General features: G+C 42.4%; 1 protein-coding gene across 10 annotated transcripts in view; it reads left to right on the top strand.

Annotated features, from left to right (window-relative positions):
* AFF3 (ALF transcription elongation factor 3) overlaps positions 1-27,698 on the top strand; it is a 545,430-nt gene that overhangs the window by 486,211 nt on the left and 31,521 nt on the right. For all 10 annotated transcript variants that reach the window (XM_074332377.2, XM_074332383.2, XM_088796019.1 and 7 more), the window contains 3 exons: positions 11,133-11,313; positions 18,749-19,831; positions 24,912-25,036. In XM_074332377.2, coding sequence (XP_074188478.1) covers positions 11,133-11,313; positions 18,749-19,831; positions 24,912-25,036 — 1,389 coding nt within the window. The remainder of the gene's footprint in view (positions 1-11,132; positions 11,314-18,748; positions 19,832-24,911; positions 25,037-27,698) is intronic.

Genomic DNA, 27,698 nt, shown 5'->3' on the forward strand with positions numbered 1-27,698 from the left:
GTTAAATAGACTTTTTTGGGAAAAAAATACAAATTAGCAAAGTTGCCGAAAGAAGAAATGGACAATAACCAAGAAATAAATTGCAAAAGGTACCAAAGAATTGCCATTCTAAAAGTTTCTAGGACTACATGGTTTTACTGATTGTAAGTTCCAAACTTTCAAGAACAGATCATTCTTATACTATTTAAACTTTTCTAAAATACTATGAAAAGGTAAAACTCTATCCAATTTATTATTTTAAGCTAAGACCACCATGCTGCAAAACCTGCCAAAAATTGCCCCCAAAGTACAAAATAGGGAAATGTAAATATATATCAAGTTCACCGGTAAATATAGATCCTTCCAAATTCCTAAATAAATACCAGCAAGCTAATTTCAATACTGTATTAATAGAATCAGTTCCACAATCAAATAGACTTGAAAAGGGTACCATATGTTCTATTGGAGAAAAATTGGAAAATATAGGAAAGTTGAAAAATATTCAGTCCTCATATTTCTACCACCCAAAAGTATCCACAGTTAACATTTGAGTATATATCCTTCTAGTGTTTTTTCTGTATGTATAAATTTTTAATGTAATTATGATCATGCTGCTTTGTAGCCAACAGGGAAAGACCACACACATATACCCTTAAGTTAGGTTAAGTTAGGTCCTCAACTTATCTGTCAAAGGATACAGAAGCACAGCTGAGGCAAAGGTGCCTCACAGAACAGGTGCACCATGCACCATCACAGATCCCCAGGGACCCCTCAAGGATGCTCAGACGTCAGTCCTTTGATGCTTGGACCTCACAGAACTAGTCAGGAAGATTTACATAATCTGTGTGTTTAATAATCCCATGTAAGAGCATGTGTGTAGTCATGGGGACCCTCTGATTCTTAAGAAACCCAGTGTCATCAAAACCCCATCCTCTCCTAGCGAAAAAGCAGAGTCAAAATTTAGGTATTCCTGATCAATTTCTGTGCCCTCAGACAACTGGCATACTGAAAAGCCCACTTCCTCACAAATATACTGTGAGAATTGTTCACAATAGAAAGTATTCTGCTAATGTGTTTATAATGACTACATACTGCTGAAAAGTAGTCCTTCATAAAAGCGTATCATTATTTATTTAATCCCCTATAGTTGAGCACTCTGGTTGTTTAAAAATGCTTTCCTATTGCAAATAACATAAAAGCATATATCCTTGTAGATAAATGTTTTGAAATGTCCCTGATTATTTTCATAGGGTACATTTCTGGAAGTAGAATGTCTCTTCTTAGGGACCTTATTGTCCTCACCTATAAAGTGGCAGAATAATACCCTATAAGGAGGCAACAAAGGCATAGAGTAACAAAAATAATCCTGGGGCACTGGGGTCTTGAGGGAGGGAGGTATTGTCTATTGTCCTGAGTCATTGTTTTGTGTAGGAATATGACTGTTTTCCTCCCCTTGGGTACTGGGTGCTCCACTCTGACTTACAGAGCTTTTCTTTGGTTTTTCTAGATGAAAAATGTGCAATTTTGCATTGTCAACAAGCAGTATTGGACCTTGCTTTATAGTTTTCATAGCTTATTTCATCTATTCTTTATGATTCCAAACTGTGTCTGGTGGTTAGGTTTTTTCCTTGGAGAAGTCTGGACCAGCTGACTCCTCTGTTCCAGGCTCTGTACATGGCAGGGTGTCTGTCACCTCCCTCCTCCACACACACACACATACACACACACACACACACACACACACACACACACACACACACGTGCTATCACTCTGATGTACTGGCACAAAGTGGTCTGTTAACAAATGTCACAGCAATATCATCTCTTACCCCCACGCCATTTACTCTTAACATAACTTTTAAAGTACTCACCTTTTTGTCCTTAACATTTTTATAGCCTCATTTCACTTGAGTCATTTTTCTCACAAGGCTATATGCATCATTAGTGACACATGTTCTTTCTAGCTTTGAACACATAGTTATAAAACCTAAGCTTCATTTCCACAATCAGTGGTTTTTAAGTAAATGAATTAATGCCTAATTTGACTGGGTGATAAAATGGGCAGGGATTTATAGCAGAGATCTGCATGATTCCTTCATCAGCCTTTGAGACAATTAACCAGAGCAGGAGGTTGGAAATATTGAAAGAGGGTTCCTTTCCAGTTGGTAAGTGTCAAGTGGGTGGACCTCTTCTGGGACAAGATACTGATGTACTTTTCCCTATTCCTCTTGCTAAGTACAGCTAAAAAGACATGACAATGAGTTCCCTGGGTTTTCTTTTTTCCTCAAATAGCCCAGAGTGACTGCTAGAGAAGTTGGCAACCTGGAATTGCCAACAGGCACAGATTTTTTAAGTACCCCAGGAAATCCAGCTCCCTCTTGTCAAAAAAAAAAAAAAAAAAAAAAAACAGGAAATGGGTATCCTAGAAAAAAGAAAACGTTTAGACAATAACTGCTCTATTCCAGCCAACCACCATGGAAAGAAAAAAAAAAGTGGCCCATCTTCATCAGCAAAGGCCAACTGGGAAGCATAGATTTCTTTCCATACTTGCCCAGTTGTAAGGAGAGACCCCTGTGCATCCTTGCTGGTCTGGTGTTAGTGGAGACCTGCTAAAACAAGCAGACTTTTTTTTTTAAATCCAAGGTCTTATAATACCAAAAATGTTCACGATACAATAGAAAATCATTCATCACACCAAGAACCTGGAAAAATGTCAACTTGAATGAGAAAAGACAGTCAACAAATACTGAAATGACATAAATATTAGAATTATCTGATAAGGATTTTAAAGGAGCCATTATAAAATGCTTCAACAAGCAATTAAGAATATATCTGAAACAAATACAAAAATAGTCTCAGCAAAGAAAGAGAAGATGTAAAGAAGATTCAAATGGAAATTTTAGAACTGAAAAATACAGTAACTGAATTTTTTTTTAATTCAATGAATGAGATCAACAATAGAATGAAGAGAAAAGAAGGAAGAACATGTGAACCTGAAGATGGAACAATAGAAATTGCAATGTGAAAAACAGAAAAATAAACTAAAGAAAAGAAAAAGGACAGAACCTCAATGTCCTGTAAGTCTATAACAAAAGACCTAACATTTGTGTTCTCAGAGTCCCAGAAGGAGAAGAGAAATAGTGTGGGACTAAAAAATTATTCAGAGTAATATTGGCTAAAAATTGTCCAAGTTTTGCAAAAGACATGAATCTACATATTCAAGAAGCTGAGCAAACCCCAACAATAAACCCAAATAAATTCATGCCAAGATACATTATAGTCAAACCTCTGAAAACAAAAGACAAAAAATATCTTGGAAGCAGTGAGAAATAACACCTTACTGTAGGGGTAAAACAATAAAAACACTTTGAATGACACTGGATTCGAAACTATGGAGGCAAGAAGGAAATAGCACATCATTTTTCAAGTGTTGAAAGAAAAGAACTGTTAACCCCAAAATTCTATATTCACTAAAAATTTCCTTCAGGAATGAAGGACAAATGGAGACATTCTGAGATGAAGGAAAACTAAGAGCATTTGTCACCAGCAGTCCTACCCAAAAAGAATGGCTAAAGGAAGTTCTTGAAACAGAAAAGAAATTGTAAAAGAAAAAGCAGAAAACCGTGTGATTTCACTGATATGTGGTATATAAACCAAAAACCACAAAAGAACAAGACAAACAAATGAGAAACAGAAACTCATAGACACAGACAATAGTTTAGTGGTTACCAGAGGGTAAAGGAGGTGGGAGGTGGGAGATGAGGGTAAGGGGGACCAAATATATGGTGATAGAAGGAGAACTGACTCTGGGTGGTGAACACACAATGGGATTTATAGATGATGTAATACAAAATTGTACACCTGAAATCTATGTAATTTTACTAACAATTGTCTCCCCAATAAATTAAAAAGAAAAAAAGAAGGAACCTTGATAAAATCAATAATAGTCGAGAAGGAAAAAGGAACAATGGAAAGGGTAAAAGTAGGGAAAATACAATAAATTTTCCTTCTCCTCTTGGGTTTTCTAAAGGTGTTTGACAGTTGAAGGAAATTTTGAAACATTGTTTGATGTGGTTCTCAATCTATATAGAAGAAATACTTAAGACAATTAAGGAGGCAAGGTTTCTACACTTCCCTCAAACTGGTAAAATGACAATAGCAGTAGATCATGATAAGTTATGTGTAATATAGCATCTAGAAAAAAGATTTAAAACTCTGTACAAAGATATACATTCAAAAACACTGTAAGTAAATCAAAATATAATTGTATTTTATGTTTTTATAATTCTGCTTCATTCTGGTGGTTGCCAGAGGTTAAGCGAGTGGTGGGAGAAATTGGTGAGCTGTTTTTGTTTTGTTTTTTAGTTTCAATAAATTGAATTTAAATATGTACTCACACACACATACACACACACACATACATATGTAATTCTAAAACATGTTTTAAAGAACAGGAAGGCAGGAAGAAGAAAACAGCAATCAAACAAAACAAAAAGTAAAGTGGCAGGTGTAAGCTCTAACAATATCAATGACTATGTTAAATGTAAAAGGCCTAAATTTACCAATTAAAAGACAAATTGGTAGGGAGGATTAAACAAATAACCCAACTACCTGTTGTCTGCAAGAAACTCAATTCAAATAAAATGATACAGGTATGTTAAAAGTAAAAGGATGGAAAATATATACCATGAAGGCATTAATGAAAAGAAAGCCAGAATGGCTATATTACTATCAGATAAAGTAGACATCAGAGCAAAGGAAATTACCAGGGACATAATGGGACATTACATAATGGTAAAAGAGTCAAGCCAGCAAAAAGATGTAATATTCCTTTTTTTTTAATATTACTTATTTTTTCAGTTACATTTGACATTCAATATATTATTTGATATTAATTTTATATGATCTTATTTTATATTAATTTCAGGTACACAGCATAGTGGTTAGACATTTATATAATTTATGCAGTGATTCCCCCCAATTAGTCTAGTATCCATCTGACACTATACATAGTTGTTGCAACATTACTGACTATATTCTCTATGCTGTACTTTACTGTTTTGTGACTACTAATTTGTACTTCTTAATCCCTTCACCCTTTTCACTCAGACATAACATTCTTAAATGTGTATGCACCAAACAACAGAGCTGAAAAATACATGAATCATTCAACTTAGCAGTCACATTCTTTGCTTGGCATTTGTCCCAGAGAAATGAACATATATGTGCACACGGAAACCTATACACAAACATTCATGGTAGACATATCTGTAATAGCCAAAAATTAAAAACAACCAAAATGTCCCTCATTGGTTGATTGGTGAAACAATGAGCAAATGGTTAAACATCCATACCATGGACTCAATAAAAAATAACTAGCTGTTGATATACTTAACAGCTTGGATGGATCTCTGGGCATTGTGTTGACCGGAAAAAAAAAAAAACGCATCTCAAAAAGGTACATACTATGATATTTAAATCATATCTCATTTTAAAAAGATGCACATGATATGACTCCATTTTAAAATGACAAAATTTTAGAGATGGAAAACAGATTAGTAGTTGCCAGGGGTTAGGGATAGGTGGGGCTGAGAGATGGGTGTGACTCTAAAGGGGGAGGTAGCAAGAGGGAGGTCCTTATGGTGATGGGACAGTTCAGTATCTTGACTGTGGTGGTGGTTACATGAATCTGCACACGTGGTCAAATGACAGAACCATACACACGTTGTACCATTGTCAGTTTTCTACTTTTGATACTATACCATAGTTACATACGATGGAGCCACACGAGAAGCTGAGTGAGGGGTACGTGAGACATCTCTACGATTTTGCAGCTTCTGGTGGATCAGTAATTATTTCAAATTTTAAATAAGTGGACTGAGAGAGTGCATGGATGTGGTTAACCTCTTGTTTGTCCCTGCTAATCTAAATCCCTAAGGGAGTAAAAACTCCTGGTTGTGGTCCGTTTTGTCCATCACTTTTAAGTGGAACCATCTGAGGCTTTCAGAATGTAATAATAGAACAGAGCTCAGGGGTCTCCAACTGGTGCTCTACAGGCCTCCTCTACCCTACACATGTGTTTCATTGCTAAAATACAATGGAACTTCTCATTGTTAGAACCTTTCAAATTAGGTATTAACATTTTAAAAATCAGGAGATTGGCTATAAACACCAAGATTTGGGGCTTCCTCTAGAAAATCAAAGGACTTGGTAACATTGGGGTCTCCTTTCCACTTGTCAGAGATGCTGGCATGGGGAGCAGTGTTAGACCACATGGGGCTCTCCAGTTTGACACCTTCCCCACCGTGGAGCCAAGGGTCCACTATCATTTATCTTCACGTGTTAGGCATTTGGGTTTTTTTCATACCTGGACACTTCACTCATGTATGCTATCGTGTTTCTCTGAAAATAAGACCTAGCCGGACAGTCAGCTCTAATGCGTCTTCTGGAGCAAAAATTAATATAAAATCCAGTATTATATTATATTATACTATACCATACTATATTGTATTATACCCAGTCTTATATTAAAATAAGACTGGGTGTTATATTAATTTTTGCTCCAAAATACGCATTAGAGCAGATTGTTCAGTTAGGTCTTATTTTTGGGGAAACACGGTACTTTCCTGGCCCTTGTAATCTGTAATATAGATGGTAGCTTTCTAAACATTTCTGTTTTATGAAATCCTAGACAGCACCAAGCAACAGAAAAAAATACCTATGTTGTATACATAAACATCTCATTGGCTAGTATAACAAAATACATGGACTTACACAACTGTATCAAGAATCATTTTTTATTAAGTCAATCAGTATTTGTTGAGAGTCTGTTTATGCCAGACCCTCTGCTAGCTTTGGGGACTACAAGGATAAATTAGATAATTCCTATCCTTAATATGGTAAGGGTTCCAACAGAGAAATGGGCAATGTGCTAGGAGCCCAGGGAGGAAACATCCATTATGTGTGGGGAAATTGGCAAAAACTTCACAGAATAGGATAGCATTGCAACTCAGTCCTGGAGAGTGAGTAGGAAATAACCAGAAGAAGAAAGGGAGAAAGGATTGTCTGGCACAGGAAATGGCATGAGCAAAGACACCCAGCTATACCCGAAGATTGTCAAAATGATGATAAATTGTCATGGCTGTGCTTTAGAGATGGACCCACTGAGGGTAAGCTGGAGCTGTGATTGAGGCCAGACCATGAAGAGCTCCAAAAGCCACGTTTCACAGAACAATTGTTCCTGGTGGTAATGCAGAGCAAACAGAAATGTTAGATCGGAACCAATGGTCCTATCAGTTTTGTTTTTTGGAAGGGAATTCCAGCAGCAGTGAACCTTCTGGTGCCAACTTTTACCATTTTTCTCTTCTCGTAATGTGGTTATAGTTTTAGATCAATTCATATCAACAAAGATGCTTTCCATGCAGGACTGCTGTTGCCAAGGGACTGATGACAGTTTGCGAGTTACGCATTTGTTGAGTTCATTCTGAGGGCCGACGGAGGAGGTGCTGTAGCCTCTTCCATAATATCATTCGGCCAAGACCAGTGCAGTGCCCACAGGAGGCAAGGCACCATGCTGGGCATCACAGCATGCACACCGTGCCAGCCAGGCAGACAGCCTGCCTCCCAGCTACTTGTTGGTTGAAAGCTTGTGGACAACTGTGGATATTTATCCAGGCCCCACAATACACTTGGCAGGCAGGAGCACCCTTGACTGTGAGAGCCAGGATTTGTCATTTAGGTTCCAGATCTTTTCTTTTACTGTCTGTATTCAGACTTATCCCAGGCCAGATTCTGAAAGGAGTATGTTGCTGTAGCCAAAGGAAGGTACACAGCAAACAGGTCATTTAGAGTAAAGCCAGGACTCTCTCAAAGGTGTACTTGGTCTTGACCACTCACAAAACCAGCAAAACATTTCATGAAATCAAAATGCAGAAATTAAATACACCATCCAAAAGAGAACTGGGCTTAAATTACAGCAGATTAAATTTAGAGAACATTTAAATATTCTCTGAAAGGAAGAAGTGTTAAAATTGGAAGAGTACAGAGGTGCTGAAATCCCCTTAAATATTTTTTTATTGGAAAAGAGAAACTAACCTTTTTGAAAGGTTAAGAGGAAAAAAAAAAAAAAAACCTTACCCAATGATGGATTTTTTTTTCTATTGCTTTTTATTATTATTATTTAGTAATCACATGGGAACGACTGCTATGTCCCAGGCACTGTGCTAAGTTGGGTGACAAAAAGACTTATTCCATGATCTCACTGATGTTTTCATGTCTGCAGACTCAATGGCACCATGTTCCTGGAATGGCATGAGGTCTAAGAATTCTCCTAAAAATTATCGAAGGCTGTGTCATCATGTCAACCAATCTATGTTATCCTTTCAGGGAAAAGTTAAAATTTCTTAATTTAATTTTTTTTTTACCATCTTTGGTACAACAATATGACACCTCGCTGGCACACTAAAGTTTTCATTAGGCCCTTTTAAATATATACAGCCTAGTTTTCTTTCAGGAAGGTCTTTCCGATAAGGCTCTTTCACCTTCTTGATTCTGTGACCCCAGAGAGCGCTGCCGGCGGAGCTGAGCCAGTCCTTTATTAGCACTAGTCCGCAGTGATGCCCACCGGCTCTCTAGGCTTTACCCTGCCACCCGCCAGCGGAAGCACAGCAGCCTCATGTGCTCCCGACAAGAGGGGTCATTACACTGAGGCCGAACAACCAGTCACCCCCCGCCAAAGGACCCACACAAAGACTAGTGAATGGATGTAGGGTAGTTCTCTTGATCTCACAACTGGAGCCACCAGAGCCCTTCAGGCTAGGGGTGTGTAACATGGATTCTTTCTGGTGACATATTCTCTACCTGGACCACAGAAACACGAACATATTCAATCCTGACCCCAGAGGCATCATAAGCCCCACAGCCCTTACAAGCAAAGCATGAAGAAAAACCTAAAACTCTTGGCTTGCTCAACTGTTTTATAAAGCAAATAATAGTTATGCCAGTAAAACTCATTGGAAGTGAATTTCCTGGTTTAAGGAAGGAAATCATGAAAGCCTAAGGCTTTTCTACTGAGCTACATCTGATCAGAGATTCTGTCTCCTTGGGCCAGTGTCTCATTCCTGTAGGACAGGCGTTTGGAAAAGGCAGGCCGTGCGGTGACTGGTGAATGGACGTCTTCCCGGAAGTTAGAGTGCTGCTTTACCAAAGGCAGGCAGCCACTTTGCAGTGCGAGCCCCAGGGAACCACACACGTGTTACTGCTTCTGCGCTCACACGTGCACACACCACAGCCTCATCACAGGGGCTTCGTTGTTTGAGCGGAAGCAGGTGGGCTGTAGTGCCCTGTGATCAAAGCCTTGGGCCGTCACACAACACCGATCAGAATGCTGATTGTTCATCTTAGTTTCCCAGTCTTCGGCAGTGTCACCCAAAGCACCGTGGGGGCGCACATATCCTTTCCTCCACCATGTGTTGCTTCACTTTGGGAGATTTGGGGGTTTGGTCTTATGACCGGGGGGCAGGGGGGATTGTTGGAGTTTAGTTCATAAGGGAAGAAAGCGATATTACAGCCCTTTGGTCACTAACCTCCCCTTCCCTGCCTCTGTCTAAAGAGCCAGGATTCCTCACTCAACACCAGACATAAATGAGAGGCTGCCAAAGAAATCACTTCAGCTCAGACAAGACATAAACGTGCAGATGTTGTCTGATGTTGAAGAGTTATGTCACACAGTAGGTATGGACCATGATATTGGTGGTGGACAGAAAAACCACTATGGAAGGTTATATTCCAACATGTTCTTTCCCTAACCCTGCAGTTCCAGAAGGTGCTTTTATTTCCAGATATATCCTGCAAGACAGTTTCTTGTCTTTTCATTCTTCTAGAAGCCAGGCTCCAATGAGTATTAACCCCCTCGCTGCCCTCCCACTGAGGATTTATGAGAATCTGTCCGTGGGCAAAGCTTTTTTTTTTTTTTTTTTTTTTGCTCAAAGATTTAAGGGGAGGGTAAAACGGGCCCTTTACCTTGTCCAGGCTGCTTTGCACTTGAGACCCTAAACCCTGACAAGCCCCCCAGCCCATGGCCTTCACTAATATTCAGTCCTATTGAAGCAGTAGTCACATTTGAAAAGGACAAGCAACTATATGCTGATTCAACATAAAAAAAAACGTAGTCACTGCATTTTCTGGGTTTAGAATTTGACCTCAAAAAAACAAATTCAGGTGTGTTTCAATGCAATTAATACAGACTTTGCAGATGTTGAATGTTATGTGAGTACTGAAACTTTTTTTGGCTCACACTCTCTTTGGGGTGGATGTGTGCTATTTGAAGTTTTGTGGTAAATTAATTACCATTCGAAAGTGTCCATTTTCCTGTTCTCTTTGAGTATATAATTGGAGTGTATAACTTCCTGGCAAGTTCCAGTGTGGGTGGGAACATCAAGTATCATTTGAAATGCTATTGCTTTAAGCCACTGTACTGGGGTTGAATTTTAAAGCCTGAAATCTATAAAAATGTGTAAGTAATGGATCTTCATTAATAAAGGACTCAAAGGAAGATGACTGTTTGTTTAACAAGCCAGCTCCTATAAGGGAAACAGCCCTCGAGTCTGTGAGCAGGAAGAGGTGGGCAGCCAGACTGTAACTTTGCCGGTCCTGCGGTCTCCAGAACCTTCCAGCAGGCCATGAAAGCACAGAGCAAAATACTGTGCGTGTCCTCACAGCCTACGTCCGAAAATAAAGCAAACAGACATTTTCATTTTTTATAAAATATTTCAGGCATTTTGGATTTCCTTGCAGTTTTGTAGATGATTAGATTTGGGGTGCCTTGGAAAAGCCATTCCCAACAACAGCAGCAAAATAGAAACAGTCATTCTGGAATTACACCACCTCCCCTTCTAAAATGGCCACGCAAAGAACACATGCCCGACCACCAAGGGACACCAACTTTCACTCCCAATTTTATTTAATACTTCTTTTAACCATTAGAATGCTTTTGACCTTGGTGATCACTCTTCATGGGCCAAAGGATGGTTGACAGATGTGTGGCCTGGGCCCCCCGTCTGCTGTGCTGAAGTGGCAGCGTGCTCGGTGGTGTTCGTGTTTGCTCACTTGGCTTTCCTTCCCTGTCTTTCCCTGGGGGCCCTGTGGGCTGGCAGTGCTGTAGTCCAGCAGGCCAACTGCAGAGCCTCGGTGCCTCCCAGCAAGGGCAGCGGCAGTGGCAGCAGCAGCAGCGGCAGCAGCTCGTCCAGCGACTCGGAGAGCAGCTCCGGATCAGACTCAGAGACCGAGAGCAGTTCCAGTGAGAGCGAGGGCACTGCCCACTACTCCAGCCCCGAGGTAAGACCTGCACTGGCCCCTGAGCCCCTGCCCTGGCGGCTTCTCCCCCGCGGACTCTGGGCTGTGACAGCTGGGACCCCTGGGGCCACCACCCCTGGGCAGCCTGTCAGGGTTTGTTTGGACATCATTTCCCTCACTCTGTCCCCTCCCCACAGTTCTCCTAATTACACAGCTTCCTTGGGAGTACAGAAACTTCATCTTTCGTTGTCCAAAAAGCTCTCTCTTGACTTCCAGAAATTTCCAAATATTCTATAATTACCACTGACTGGAAATACCCTATGGATCAAGTCTCCCTAAGGGTCAGCGAGGAAGTAACCAGCGAGGGAAGTTTACCGCCTGGGAAATGGGGTCGCCCATAAATCACGGGGAAAGGAGTTTTTATGGGTTAAACATGGTTATAATCTTACTTTTTTTGCAGTTTGTCACGGATTAGAAGAACAAGAGCTATAAATATTAATAAAACTTTCTTAACTGTGTTTTCTTTGTGAAAATATAAAAAGAAAAATTAGCATCAACCTACAAATAATAATGAAACCTTTTATAGCTATAATGAGTATCTGTGTGGAAGATTTAGGTGCCTCATATAAAAACATTATAAGGCACCAATAAAAACAGTGCTATTTCTACTTCAAAGGGGAAAGGGGGAAAATAAAGAGTAATTCAGAGCATAGAGATTCTTGGGAGAGGGTTGGGAGCCGATTTCTCAAGTCCGTGCTTCTGTAGGAGTAGACTGAGTTCCAAGGAAGGAATAAAATAGTTTCCTCCTGAGTATATAAACCTTTGGCATTACCATGGGTAGTAAGATTCAACTTTTTGCCTACAATCCTCTTTACCACTTGGGGCCCACATTTCTAAATAGGCTTTGAAATAAAACTAAAGCCCCTGAGGCAAATCACGGTGGTGAGAGAGGAGCACAAGTCCTGTTCCCAGCTTTTCTACCTGTGCCTTCGGATGTTATCACACCCAAAAGCAGTGGTGTTTTCATCTGAAGTCCTTCGAGTTTATTCCCTTAAATTCCCTCGGATTTTCCCCCTTCCGGTGTCCTCTCGGGAAGCTGGGGCTTTGGGCAGGATCCCTGAGAAACCCAGGGACAGAATATTTCCCCACACTCCTCATTTCTCCTCCAGCACCTTTCTGCTCTGCACCAAAAGCTCTTCACTCATCCTGAAATAAGCCATCTCTCCAACACTTTTCTCCCCATTCCATGAGGCTTACGTCCTCTGCTATATCTATCTGTCTATCTATCTATCTATCTATCTATCTATCTATCTATCTATCTATCTACCTACCTACCTACCTATCTACCTACTTATCTACCTACCTACCTGTAGTAGAGGGAAGGCTCTTAGCACCTTTAACCTATAAAAGCCAGAGGTTGCTATAACCCTGGCTCGTCCCAGAAACTAAAGTATGATTCCTTCTTTATAATTTCATTTATTCATTCATTCAGTCATTCAGTATTCATTCAACAAATATTTATTGAGCATTTGCCACCAACATGGAGCTTGGCTCCAGGATACAACAATTATTTGACAGGAAAGGTCTTCATAGAACTGGCATAACAATGGGAGTAATTTGAAACAAACAAAAAAAAAATACAGGAGTTCAGTCTGAGGAGTTAAACAGGATTCTTCAAAGTCAGCTTTATGCTATAACTTGTTGAGAAACTCCAGAATAGTATTACAAGAAATAACTGGGTTCCAGGGACGTTGCAACAGCCAAGGAGGAGAGTGGATGGGGACAAAAAGTGTATCTATGAAGACCCCCCAGGCTTTTCTTTGTGACTTTGAAGGTTAAATTCATGAATGTTGAGTCTTATTTTCCTGCTGAACTGTGACTTCTAGAGCTCATGAATGAGGCTGAAAGTAGCCTAAGAAAAGTAGTTATAAGGTGCTTTAAGCAAATTCTTTCTAAATGTCACCAAGATAATTACAAAGATTTAAACCCCTTGGTGATGAAAGGAAGCTCTTGTCATTTCTTCCAGCAGCTGTCAGAGGCCCCTGGCTGAGGAGAGGGAGCACCAGTCTACTAAAGCCAGCCTAAAAGTTTAGGTTGCCTGAGGTCACATCTAGTTTTCAATTCCTTGCTTCTCTCTGCGGAGACAATGCAGAAATGGCAAGGGAGGTGTTAGCCCTGCTGCCCACCACTTCTTTCTGCTGGAAAGAAATGTACGAGTGGGAATAAAAGTCAGGTGTCTCTTAACATTTTCCCCAAGATTAATGCAGACACACGCCCTTTGGAAACAAAGCACCTTTGCAGAATGAAAATCGCAAAGAAGGGAAGTAGCATTTTCCAGCTGGCTGTCCACAGTGTCACTGTTTCCCTCTGACTACACTGGCCCACATCACCTCACAGACAGCAGTGAGGCTTGTTTTCCTGACCCCCACGTGACAGGGGGGCTCTGTAGAGCCCCACACCTCACATTCCACTGTGCACACCAGTTTATTCTGCTTTGAAGCAAAGTGTTTCTGGCCGTCACTTCCCCTACTGGTAACATCCTGACGGGGGGAGGAAGGAGAGCGTGGGTAGGGGGATAGAAGGAGACCCTCATGAGGTTCCAAGGCACCTGCATTCTCCCCTTCAATGTGCCAGCACTGGAAACCTGTGGGGCTTCACTGAGTTTCATCTGAACTGTTCTTGATGGCTGTGGTTGTAAAAAACCACTGCATTTCAGCTGAACCTCCAAAGTAGTATATACGATGCTATATATGCGAGCTAGCATAGAAGAACCACTGCAAACACTACCGTGTTTCCCTGAAAATAAGACCGGGTCTTATGTTAATTTTTGCTCCAAAAGACGCATTATGGCATATTTTCAGGGGATGTCTTATTAATTGTTCATGTACAACAATCTACATTTATTGAAATACAGTCATGTCGTCATCTTCTGGAACATCGTCATAACGTACTAAATGCGTCCATCTGGTTGACGATCTTAGCTAGGGCTTATTTTGGGGGTAGGTCTTATTTTCAGGGAAACACGGTATTTCCATCTCTGCAGATCCCCTCTCGATGGCCCAATGAGGGCCTCATTTTTCTTGGACTAATCTTTCCTGGCATGGTACATCCTGTCATGTCAAAGCACCTTACCCCTCAGCCAGCACACGGAGCTCCCCAGACCAGTGCTCCCCACATCAGAGGTACTACTTGGAGGAAACAAGAGCCTGGTCCCATGATTTTGAGGCGTGCCGAGATTAAGTAGGTTTAACCCATCTCTTTACACTAGGGCTTCACCCAGCCCTTAATGTTGCTCAGGTAAGCTGTGTTTTCCACTGTGCATTTCCCTTAACTGACCATGGAAATCAGCAGAAGTGTGATGCAAGTTACTCAATGACCCAACAAGCTTCTCCTTAATTGGGTGTCCATGGGGTACATGGCAGTGGGTGCTGTGAAGGATGGAGATGAAGCAGGAACTACAGTGCACAGTGGACGCTTAGGCATGAATACAGAGATTAATCACGGAGGAGAGTCGTGGCTGAAAATATAAAGCAGCGAGCGAGCAAACAAAACACTGAGCAGAACCTGGTGGACAGCTCAGGAGGTTGACCATACCAGCAGCATGCCCGTGGACGGGGGTTCCAAGCCCTGAGTTTGCCCCCCTTCACTGCCACTTTTCACATTTAACCTTCCTTAGCCACAATTGCCTCCTCCCCGGAATGGCAGATATTCCTGTGTGGCCTAATCTGTGAGGACGTCCGGAGTAATAAATAATACAATTTGATTATCAAATTGTATCCACTACGAGTTGTGCTTAGTAGGAGCACAGTCATGGCAATCTGCCTCCCTAACCTATGACAGACATTGCAAAGGACACAAAGAAACAGACCCAGCCCCCACCTAAAAGAAGTGTTTGGCTTTGTTGCAGACCCAACATTAAGACATTGAGGTCTGACAGTTAAGTTCGTGAACTTAATTGCAACAATGTTGCTAACCTTTTTTGATATCAGAGGGATTATTCATTACGAATTTGTACCAACTGGACAAACAGTTAACCAAGTTTACTATTTGGAAGTGCTGAAAAGGCTGCGTGAAAAAGACGACCTGAACTTTTCGCCAACAATTCATGTCTCTTGCATCACGACAATGCACCAGCTCACACGGCACTGTCTGTGAGGGAGTTTTGAGCCAGTAAACAAATAACTGTATTGGAACACCCGCCCTACTCACCTGATCTGGCCCCCAATGACTTCTTTCTTTACCCGAAGATAAAGGAAATATTGAAAGGAAGACATTTTGATGACATTCAGGACATCAAGGGTAATATAATACAACGACAGCTCTGATGGCCATTCCAGAAAAAGAGTTCCAAAATTGCTTTGAAGGACTAGGTGCTGGTGTCAGTGCATAGCTTCCCAAGGGAGTATTAATATTTCAAAGGTGACTGTAGTGATATTCAGCAATGAGGTATGTAGCACTTTTTCTAGGATGAGTTCGCAAACTTAATTGTCAGATGTCATACACACATGAAGCAGATATGAACAAGAAAAGACTGTGCCTTTGAGGATAATAAAGGGCACAGGTACTGTTTGGAAAGTTAGTGGTATTCTCCCCAAATCAGACCTAATTAGATCATTTTAGGTTGAAGACTGACATTTCTCAAAGGCATGAGGTGCCCCTTCCATGAAGCTGTGCCAGACAGGGATGGGAGCTCAGGTGAGGCAGCAGGAGAGAGAACCTGGTATTTCAACCTCGACAAATACGAGTTTCGTCTCACTGGTGCCTGACAGCTCTGCAGCTTTGGACATGTCGCTTAACCTCTTTGAGCCTCGTCTACAGACTAGGACTGATAATATTTCTTACCAGCATGGATTAAATTAGATGCCATACGTGCAGTGGGAGGTACGTTGCGGGTGTCGCACAGTGGAAGACAACTGACTGTAAGATGATGAATGCCCTTGAACACCAGCCCGAGGAATTTGGATTTCCTTTGAGAGGCAGTAGGAGGTCTTCGTAGATCCTTGAGAAAGGAAGTGTGATTTAGTGATGTGTTGAAAATGATACTTCAGACTGATTTCTTCAGCTGTGAAGTGCAGAAAAAAATGACCCTAAAGCACATCAGGCAATGGGCCCGATACTAAATTTATTAAATTTTCCCCTCCGCTGTTAACGCTCCCACCAGGAAGTCTTAGCGCGAATCTCCCCATGTGCAGCTGTTTTTCGCTCCAGGCAATCATCTGTGTGCTCTCGCCTCAGAGATGTGAGCTGAGAAAGGCTGGGGATGGTAGGGGGAAGGAGAGGTAGTGTTAAACATGGTGGTAGGGCCAGTGTGAATGGTATACTCTGCCTTAAATGTTTGCCCCTTCTCCCAGTATCGGTCCCCTTTCTGCAAGAGGCCCTTCAGCATCCATTCCTATTTACTGAAGCAAACAAGTCACTGACTCATCTGTGGTCACATAGTGAGAGAAATGGGGGCGGGAGGAAACAATATCAGAAGCCATAAACTGTTTGCCACCATATTAGCTTTCGGCCACACTCAGCTAGTTTCAGGGAAGGTGGGAGCTTCCCCTTGGCAAAAGCTATTCCATGGCCCACTTTCTCCAGTGCATGCATCTGCTATCATTCTGTATGTTTCGTGTGCTCTCTTTCTCTGGAGAAGCCAAAGTAAAGCGAGGTAAGATTTACATATAACCTCTCAAGGGCACCGAAAAGATAGATCTTTTTGTTCTTTTGCGTCTTACTCTAGAGCCCTGGTCCTTCTGGTACATAAACAAACATAGCAAAATTCAGGTCAGAGACCAGACTCCCCGTTGGGGCCATGAGGTTTTCCCTTCCCATACCTGTGTCCCAGAGTGAAGCTTTTCTATCCCAGATCCCCAGGGCAAGAGCCTTGGATCCTCATGCTGGCCTCCAGTGAAGTGTTACTTGTCCTTCTCAGTCATTGGACACCATGCTGGGGTTCCCTGAAGTGCAGTTGGTCTCATCAGTTTTGGAAGAACTAGCAGGATGACCATGGTCCCTGCCATAAGCTCTAGTGCCTGGCGCCCATACTCTGTGTCCTCTCCGTCTTGGCCCCCAGCTCCTCTGGCCCATCAGACACTTCCCATCTCCCTGAGCTACGCCCCAGACTCCCCCAGACTCAGCCAGGACCCCTGTGTCTAAGACCCTGCCCTCTCTTCACTCCCTTCATGTGGTTATACCCCAAGCTCTGCTCTTAATATGGACCTCACTATTGAAAAGCAGATCTTGACACATAAAAGCGAGCTTTTGGAAATTATTATGTTAAAAAAAGTTTTTCTCCTACAAGGGAGCCTGACTTGATCTGGACTTTAACCAATTATATTGGAAATGCAATGTCTTCTTTATTTTAGGCTGGTATATACTCTCCCCTTGAAGCAATGGCTGCCACAGCAGAAGGTGGGAGGCCGTAGAAAAAAATACATCACCTTAATCACTCAAAATATTTCCCCCATTTTACATATAGTCACAAACTGAAAATCACTCTGTCTGGACTTCTACATTTATATACCTCTTTTCTATTAATAATCGTAGATGCTGGATAAATGGACTTTTATTAGAAATCAACCGATCAAGCAGTTACTCCCCATAAAATCATCAGTTCTTAACCTTTTTATGAGACGTAGGACTATGGCCTTCTCCTGGAAAAATGCATCTACACAACGTTTCATATTCTGTTTTGGGGGCATTCAGTGACAAACCAATCTATGGGGCAGAGTTTGAAACCTGTCATATCCATGATTTGCTCTAAGTCAGCAAAACTGTTTACCGGAAAGGTCTCCATCGTCATTTCCATGTCTGAAACATTTCTGGCAAAGCAGGTTGAGGATGGGCTAGCCAAGTTCAGCTGCCAGAGCCCACAGGACATACACCCGGTCCCTTGAAAATAGGAGTTCTGTACCACTAAACAATGGTATACCGTCTTCCCAAAGTTACTGCTTCTACTCGTAAACAACTACGCCCCACTTGCCTTCACCACATAAACTATATGTTAATTCTTTGTGGGATTATATACGTTCCACTTATCCCCCTCTTCTAATTCCCCCAAAAATGTTAGATCTTAGAAAAAAGTGAGTGCTGTAACACTCAGGGCCCTCAGACAGTTCCCAGTTAACTTTTGAGGGATCTCAAGTTTATGTATGTATGTATAATTATTAAAAATATACATTGTGTAACACTCAGAAGTGCTAGAAGTGGGTTCTAACGAAGCACAGTGCTATCCCCGAATTTTTCCTAATAGGCTTCAAAGAACGGCGCTGACATTTAAGTGACCGGGGACAGGAAAGGGACACCATCCCACATCCTGTGTGCCAGCTGAGAGCTGCCCCACACCCTTGCTGTGCCCATGTTCCTTTGCTTCCAGCCCACGCGTTTTCTGCTCACACGCCTAAAGGAGTAAGTGAAGATAAGAGCAGCCAGGCCCTTTTAAGTGAGTCTGTAATAAAAGATGTTTTGTTTGTTGCTGGTTTTCTGCTTTTAGGCGGAGCCTGCGTCCTCGAACAAGTGGCAGCTGGATAAATGGCTCAACAAAGTTAATCCCCACAAGCCTCCTATTCTGATCCAAAATGAAAGCCACGGGCCGGAGAGTAATCAGTACTACCCCCCGGGGAAAGACCAAGTGCAGGACTGTGGGAAACTCGCCGACGGGTGCCAAGCCGGCGTGAGAGAGAAGGACAAGAGCGCCTGCAAGGAGGAGCAGAGGCCAAGGACAGCGAACAAGGCCCCCGGGACTAAAGGTGTGAAGCAGAAGTCCCCACCCGCGGCCGTGGCGGTGGCCGTGACTGCAGCCGCCCCACCGCCTGCGGTCCCTGGTGCGCCACCCGAGAGCGCGCCCGCGCGAAGGTCTGCGGGCAAGAAGCCCCCCAGGCGCACGGAGAGGACCTTGGCTGGCGACAGCGCCAACTGCCACCGGCCTGAGGAGCCCGCGGACGCACTGGGGGCTGGCACGGCCATCCCTGCGGAGCCCACCAAAGCCAGGCCCTGCGGCAACAGCAGAACGAGCCACCGCAAGGAGCTACGCACCTCAGTCACCTGCGAGAAGCGGCGCACGCGCGGACTGAGCAGGATCGTTCCCAAGTCCAAGGAGTTCATTGAGACAGAGTCCTCATCTTCGTCCTCCTCCTCGGACTCGGACCTGGAGTCAGAGCAGGAGGTGTACCCTCTGGCCAAAGCGCAGGCGGTGGCCACCGCTGCCTCCACGAGTGAACAGAGACTCAAGGAGGCTGCCAGCAACATCAGCGGTGGCAGTGGGACGCGCGCTTCTGTGGGCTCCATCAACGCCAGGACCACCAGTGACATCGCCAAGGAGCTGGAGGAGCAGTTCTACACGCTGGTCCCCTTTGGCCGCAACGAACTTCTCTCCCCCCTGAAGGACAGTGACGAGGTCAGGTCTCTGTGGGTCAAAATTGACCTGACCCTTCTGTCCAGGATCCCAGAACACCTGCCCCCAGAGCCGGGGGTCTTAAGTGCTCCTGCAGCCAAGGACGCTGAAAGCGCACCACCCAGCCATCCAGCCGACACACCCGTGGAAAAGGCTTTGCCAAAGTCCAAGAGGAAACGCAAGGTAGGCTTGGGGCTGAGGGCCTAGCCGGGAAGGAGGGCTGTCCCTGAACTTTTGGGTGAGGTAGTGGAGCGCGAGTCCCCTGCTAGTCTGGCATGTCCTTACTCAGCAAGCATTCATATGGTACCTTATACAGACCGGATACTGTTGTGAGCACTTGACATACAGTAACTCAGTTAAGTCCTTAGAACCGCCCAGGGAGGGAAGTACTATTATGATTCCCATTTTACAGTTCTCGATTAATAATTCCTGTCCCACTGCATGTTGAAGTAGGCATACAGGAAATCTTTATCAAGTGTGCTGAGGCAAGCTGGAGGCTGCTGGGCCTGTAGAAAAGCAAAACACTGTGTAAACCCCATTCTTTGATGGAAGGGAAGAGGTGACGTTGACGGCATCAGAGAACCAGCCACCGTTGCTCCTGGTGGTGTTGCTCAAGGAGAGCATCAAGAGTGGTGTTGCTCAAGAGAGCACTCACACAAACCCGGGTGGTCTAGCCCACTGCACACCGAGGCTGTGTGGTCTAGCCTGCTGCTCCTGGGCTCCAAGCCTGTGCAGCATGTACTGTTCAAAGCAACACAGGATTCAATCCAGCACAAGAGAAAGTGATGTAATCAAGAAACATGGTGAACACTAGATGTATGAGGCTGCTGCTGGCGTAACACGGCCTTCTGTTTTAGCAACTTTTTTATCAGTAGAAAGAATATGTTCTAATGAAAAAAATGTAATATGGTAAATACATAGTCGTTTATTATCAAGTAGCATGTACTGGCAGGACAGTAGGTTTGATGCGGTGACACCCACATCGCCACAAACACAACAAATGCCTTGTGCTGTGACGTTAGGACAGCTACAATGACACTAGGCGATAGGAATTTTTCTGCTCCATGAAAATCTTATGGGACGACTGTCATATCTGTGCTCCATTGTTGACTAAAACGTTATGTGGCACGTGAGTATAATCAGAGGGTCAGGGATTAAATTGCATCAAATGGGGAAAAGGGGAAACAAGGGAAGCACGGGAGTGAGAAAGGCAGTTTACGTACAGGGAGAGCTGGAGACACATCATCTGGAAGCAGACCCAAATGCTCAGCAGTTTTTGAAGATTTTTGAACATGAGAGTAACTTCATAATAAATTAAAGCCAATTTTGATGCTTTTTATCCCCTCCTATTATCGTACCTTCAAAAGTAACTTGGACCACAGTGAAAAATAAATGGGGCACAAACCACAGGTTGCAATAATTGTGGATGGTTCCAAATTTAGGGCAAAATCATTAACAGTTAACACATATGTATGTCCCTATGAGGGATGCTATTCTCAGCATTCTGTACATATTAAATCATTTCGTTCTTACAACTTTATGAGGCAAATACTATTGTCATGCCCATGTTACAGATGAGGAAACTGAGGCAGAGAGGTTAAAGCGACTTGCCTCAGGTTCACTAGGTGATAAGGGACAGATCCAAAAATGAACTAAGGTTGTCTGACTCAGGGTCTTACAATAAGAAATCAGCCTGAGATTTGTGTAGCACTTACCCACAGGGCCCCTGCTCAGAGGGCTCATGCTTGCAGTTTAATGCTTGTGGTTACCATCTTGAAATTCTTCATTTTATCTTCGAGTTTGTGTTTGGTAAGTGAAGCATGATGGGACAATAGAGCATGTGTGGGGGCATGTGGAGTTTGACCCATGTACAGTCCCCCTGTTCCCCCGGACAGGTTCTACCTGCCCTTTGGCCTTTAGTATGCCTGGTCCTGTGCAGCCTTCCCTCCCCATCTCCTTCCAGAAACGGGGCTGCTGCCTTGGCCTCCCAGGGGCCAAGGGGCAGGCACAGTGAGAGCCGGGGTCAGGAGGGACATCTTGCCCAACCCCAATCCAAGTACTGAGGGGTCTCAGAGAGGAGACCGCAGTCCCCTAGGGTTGCCAATTCACCTGGATTGGGGGATGGGTCATGGAAAGGGGAAATGCCTGACTGGAGTTAGTGACCCCACTACAGGTGGGTTCCACAATTGGTGGGCAGTGGAAACCCTCTACTGTTGGACCACACATGTGCCCATTCACAGGACAGGACCCCTGGGCACTTGAGTCTGTACTCACTACCCCCACCCCAGGTATCCCCACCCCTCAAGGAGCACAATATAAAACAGCAAATAAACACCACTGTGGCAAATCAAGAGAGAGCCTTTGAAAGACGGGAAAATGTTTTCTACTTTAATACTTTATACAATACTCTTCCTGCTTTTCTAAAAAACAAAAAAAAATTGAAGTATAATTGACATAACATTATATTAGTTTCTGGTATACAATGTAATGATGCATTTGTGTCTAGTGCAAAATGATCATCATAATAAGTCCAATTAACATCCACCACCATACATACTGTTTTTTGCCATGTATGATGCACACATTTTTGCTCAAATTTGTGAGGGAAAAATAAGGATGCACATTATATATGGGTAGTACTAAGTCCGTATCTGTATAAATGTTTTAATTCTTTTATTTATGCTTATGAGTTAAAAGTGTAACTCTAGAAATCAATAACAATATCTGTATGCAAAATAATACTCTGGAATACGATAATTGGTTTTCTCGAACTTACGACAAACGCAACGACAAAGAGTTCTTGACCTTCTGTAATGCATAAATATCATAAATTTGTTACCAGTACATAAAATTTCTTGTCCCATAATATGTTAAAAAAGAAATGCTAAAATTCCTTTATAATACAAAAAACCAGTACCTAAATGTAAACAAATAAAATTTTGAATTAAAAAATAAAAACAAAAGATTTTTTTCCCTGAAAGTTTGGGCCAAAAACATGGGTGTGCATTATACACGGCAAAATATAATAGTTACAATATTTTTTTCTCCAGATGAGAACTTTCAAGATCCACTTTCCAAGCTACTTTCAAATATGCAATACAGTAATTATGAGGTGTGATCAAAACATACAGTGAATGCTTAAATTTAAAAAAGTTATTACAGTAAAAGACACATTGCCATTAATGCCCCTCAGAATGCTCCTCGTTGTTTCGAACACCCTTATCCCATCTTTCTTGACACTTTCTGAAGCAGTCCTGGAAGTATTGTTTGATCACACCTCATATATAGTCTGATGAATTTTTTGTTTATTTCCATGTCTTGGCTATTGTAAATAATGCTGCAGTGAACATGGGGGTGCATATATCTTTTAGAGTTAGTATTTTCATTTTCTTCAAATGAATATCCAGAAGTGGAATTGCTGGGTCATAAGTGTATTGGCATGGATTTAACCCCTGGTTGTTCGCAGAATGTGAAAGCATTCACAAGACTCTATAAGAGCAAAAAAAAGATTTATTGAAAGTTAGACAGAAAGAGAGAGAACATTCTGTTTGGAAGAGAAATACTGGCAAAAGGAGTGTTATCAGGGCAGAGTCTTATAGGGTCAATAGCACCAATGAGAAGGAGTGTTGGGGTTTTATATTTTTCCATGAAGGATGTAGGATGCTTGTCAGCTTACAGGGGAGCTGCCGTTACAATTGTCTTCTCCTGGGAACTGTCTTGTTCCCATCTATGATGGATGTCAGCTTGCATGGGGTTGCTGTTGTGATTGGAAACTATTCTGTTCCCACCTATGAAGTGTTCTGCTCCCACCTATGATGGATGTAAGGTGTTTGTCAGCTTGCAGGTGCAGTGCTAGCCAGGGGATTCAGAGCCAAGCAGTTAATGTTTAAGGTCGTTCCTGCCAGCTCACAAGCCCACTCCTGTTAACTCTTGTCTCATCAATAAGCTAGTCCTATTCTTAATTTTTTGAGGAATCTCCATACTGTTCCATAGTGGCTGCACCAGTTTACATTCCCACCAACAGTGCATCAGGGTTCCCTTTTCTCCATATCCTTACCAACACTTGTTTCTTGATTTATTGATGACAGCCATTCTGACAGGTGTGAGGAGATACTTCATTGTGGTTTTAATTTGCATTTCCCTGATGATTAGTGATGTTGAGCATCTTTTCATGTGTCTGTTGGCCAATTATATGTCCTCTTTGGAAAAGTGTCTATTTAGGACCTCTACCCATTTTTAATCAAATTGTCTGGTTTTTTTGCTGTTGAGTTCTGTGAGTTCTTTATATGTTTTGAATATTAGCCCCATAGCAGATATATGGTTTGCAAAAACTTCCTCCCATTTCATAGATGGCCTTTTCATTTTGTTGATGGTTTCCTTTGCTGTGCAGAAGCTTTTTAGTTTGATTTAGTCCCATTTGTTTATTTTTGCTATTCTTGCCTTTGCTTTTGGTGTCAAATACAAAAAAATCATCACCACGACAAGAATTTTTTCCTGTTTTTTGAACAAGGAGCCTAGCATTTTCATTTTGAGCTGAACCTGCAAATTATGTAGTCATCTCTGGCCTCCTGGGTGACCTTAATCAGGTGACCTTACCTTCTCTATACTTCATTTTCTTCATTTGTAAAATGGTGTCAACCTTTGCAGGGGTGTTGTCATATACAAACAATATAATTCAGGTAATACGGGTCAGCTCCCTACTTCCCTACCCCTCTGTCTTTCTGTTGTCCTCTAGATACCCTGCCCCCCTCATTACTTTTGGATTGATTTATCCATCAATCCCCAGGTGATTAATTGATTAATGAATGAATCAGTCAATTATTCACGTGGGGATTGATGGATAAATGGATAGACTGATGGGGGGGAGAGAGAGAAATATATATATATATATATACAAGAAATCTATATATAGATAGAAATTGATAAACACATATATTGGAAATATGGATAACTATGTAGGTATACATAGATATAGAGAGACAGAAATGTGTGGAAGGATATACATATAAATTCCATAATATTCTGCAGTGCCACGCTTTCCCTCTCACTAAACAGTCGATAGTAAAAGTGACAGATTTCATCCTTATTCATTGAGGAACTGACTGGTAACCTGGGCCAAGGGCCAGGCATGCTGCTGGATGCTTTCCAGAGAGGCCAGGTGAGCTAGTCTCCTGGGAGGCCTGCTTTGTGGAAGTTGGTGATGGGATCTCATGACGTGCCCTTGAGATCCAAAGCAGATTGGTTTTTGCTTATTTCCACACAGTGTGACAACGAAGACGACTACAGGGACATCAAGAAGGCCCAGGGAGACAAGGACAGCTCTTCACGACTGACCACCTCTGCCAGTAATGCTTTGTCTGCTAACCATTGCAACATGAACGTCAACAGGTATGCATGTTCCCTTGAAGATAGAAGTGAGCTGGAGGGATCTCTGGGTCTGAATGTCATGAGCCATATTGGGGGACAGTCAGAATGTTTTAATGACTGCTCTGGTCTGGGTCTCCAGACATGCTTCCCTTGGTTGAACCCAAGGCTAATAATGCAGACCAGTTACTTGTTGTTACACACAGTTCTGTACCCGCAAAGACACACCCTCCCTCTGAAAACTTAATAACTGAATTTTTAAACCACTGTTTTAACAGCTGCTAAACCTGTAAGAACACTAAGCTTATTACACAGAGGAGGAAAGATAAACTTTGAATGGAACCTCCATACGACGACTCTAAAGTGCTTAGATTTGGACTAAAATTGTGGTGTTAGACAGGATCTGTGTCTCCAAGGTTAAACGGACACCTAGTGACTCCTCTGCAGGGGTGCCAGGCAGACCCACGTTGCACTGAATCCTCTGTGACAAATGTCTTTCTAGCAAGGCAAGGTCCCAGGTATTTATGATAAGCAAGTAGCTTACCATCAGTCATAGAAGCTCTTTCTGTTTAGAAATACCACAACTCAGAAACCACTTTCCCTCAGCCAAGACACCCCTCACTCTCCCTGACTTGTACATAGAATTTTTAAGGGGAGATTAATGCTTCAGCACAACACATAAAAATGTAAACTGGAAGGTTAGGAAAAGATGTAGAGTGTCACTAAAACCCGGAGCGGAAATTGGAGAGCGAGGGCACTGGAGCCAGGCCCCCTGCAGGGTCAGAATCACAGAAGACCAGGGCTCCGGGGGTCTGAGCAGGAGGGGCGCTGCACATGAAGCTGGCCTCTCCCACAGATTCTGGGCCAAGTGGATGGTACCCCACACTACTGGGAAAATGTCAGTGGGGAAAATGTGGTTCCAAGTAATCTTTCAAAAATGTGCGGTTTCATTAATGCATCAAATAACTAGCAGATCTGGTAACTGCCATAAATTCTAGTAGTGACGAATATAAACCCTATTTCAAGACGTCTGAAACAACTGTCATGTGACAGGATATATCGGTGATTTCTACCGGTGACACAGTCCCAAGTGTTGCCAGTACTGCTCCTGCCAAACCACTCCTCTGGTTTCTTGCCTTCATTCATAATTGAAGGATATGTCCGATGTCAGTGAGAGGTTCATGAACGTGAGGATGTAACTTTTTCCCATCCAAGTTCCTGGACCCCAGGATAGAAGCTCTTGTTCTAGAGCCTTTGCCAGGCAGAGCCTGCCTGCTCCAATGGTCTTACATTAAGTAAGGAAACAATGCTTATGAAAGTGCTTTGGGGACAGTCTCGGAGAGGTGTTCTGTGCTGACTGTGCTGTCAGGTTTGACCCAGGTGATAAGTAAGACACCCGCATCTTACATATACAAGATGATCGCCCGTCCCAAAGAGAAGATCCAACAAAACTTTCTTTGGCCAACTTGAATATATATCAACTTATAATAATGAAGAAGAAATGATCATATATCCATGACCATAATATTTAATGTAATCATTTAGCGTTCATGAACATTTAAAATCACATAGTGTGGAAAAGAGTAGAGACTTAGAAAGAGGACATCTTTCACGCCCATGTCAAGAAAAAATTATACTGGACATGTTCATCCATCCTCAGCATCAGTGCCTTCCTCCTCCCTGGCTGATTGGCCCAGGGCAGTTTTCCAGAATGTGTCTTCCCACTTGAGTTGTTAGACATCCAACGCTTTTTGAACTAGAAATCCAGCACCACATGTTCTGTCACTCCACATATCTGTTTGCATAACATTGAGAACCTTGGCTTTATCGTTGGAGGCCTGTGTTTGTTTCTACACTGTCCCCACCAAACGAAGGAAATCGCTTTTTGAAGTGATTTTAATGGCTTGTTTGCAGTGATAGCCAACGCATGCAATTACAAAGTCCTAAATCTTTGTTAAATGGATTTACCTTTTTTTAACTGACTCTGTCACGTGATTTCTGTGAGCATCCCAGATTAGTAGTGTTTGAGTTTATTTCAGGCTAATGTGTCTTTCCCCAATTATTTTTTGTTTCAAAGTTAAGTAATAGAGTTCTATCGATATAATATATGTTGCTAAGACTCTAATGGAAGGCACTCCCTTCTCTTATGGTTAATTTTGGGGAGAGTTATAGACAGTAGTTTTGAAGGTAAAATAAGCAGATAGGAATCAGAAAATGTAACTTTGGCGACAGTTTTCTATTCTGTGGTTATTCGGATCAGTGCCTGGTTAGCTCATAATGAAAGTTGAAACCTAACAATTGAAACTTGCTTCTTGCTTTGCAGGTCATTCTGTGATTCTCCACATAATAATTAGTACCAGCTCAGGTGTTAGCAAAAGTCCTTTTGGAAATGGGGCACGCATATATCATTTGATTGACTTCCCCATTACTTGCTGCTTACACTTGCTAGGAAAACAGGAAATTGTTTGTTGTGGATTTTGAAATCCTTAGATGAAAAACTCAGAAAATGAAAGTCTTATTATTCTTAGTCATTTAACTGCAGAATTCCTCTTCATGCTGTAGGACCCACGAGTGAAAGAATCAGTGAGTGAAATTTGCTTATTGTTTGTTATGGTCCTAATGCCATAAAATTGTTTCCTGGTATAATAATTCCCCGTAAACGTCTTCCTACCAGCAGGTTTTAAAT

This window comes from Rhinolophus sinicus, chromosome 2 (assembly GCF_057876585.1).
Source record: "Rhinolophus sinicus isolate RSI-liver-muscle chromosome 2, RSI-T2T, whole genome shotgun sequence".
Lineage (NCBI taxonomy): Eukaryota > Metazoa > Chordata > Mammalia > Chiroptera > Rhinolophidae > Rhinolophus > Rhinolophus sinicus.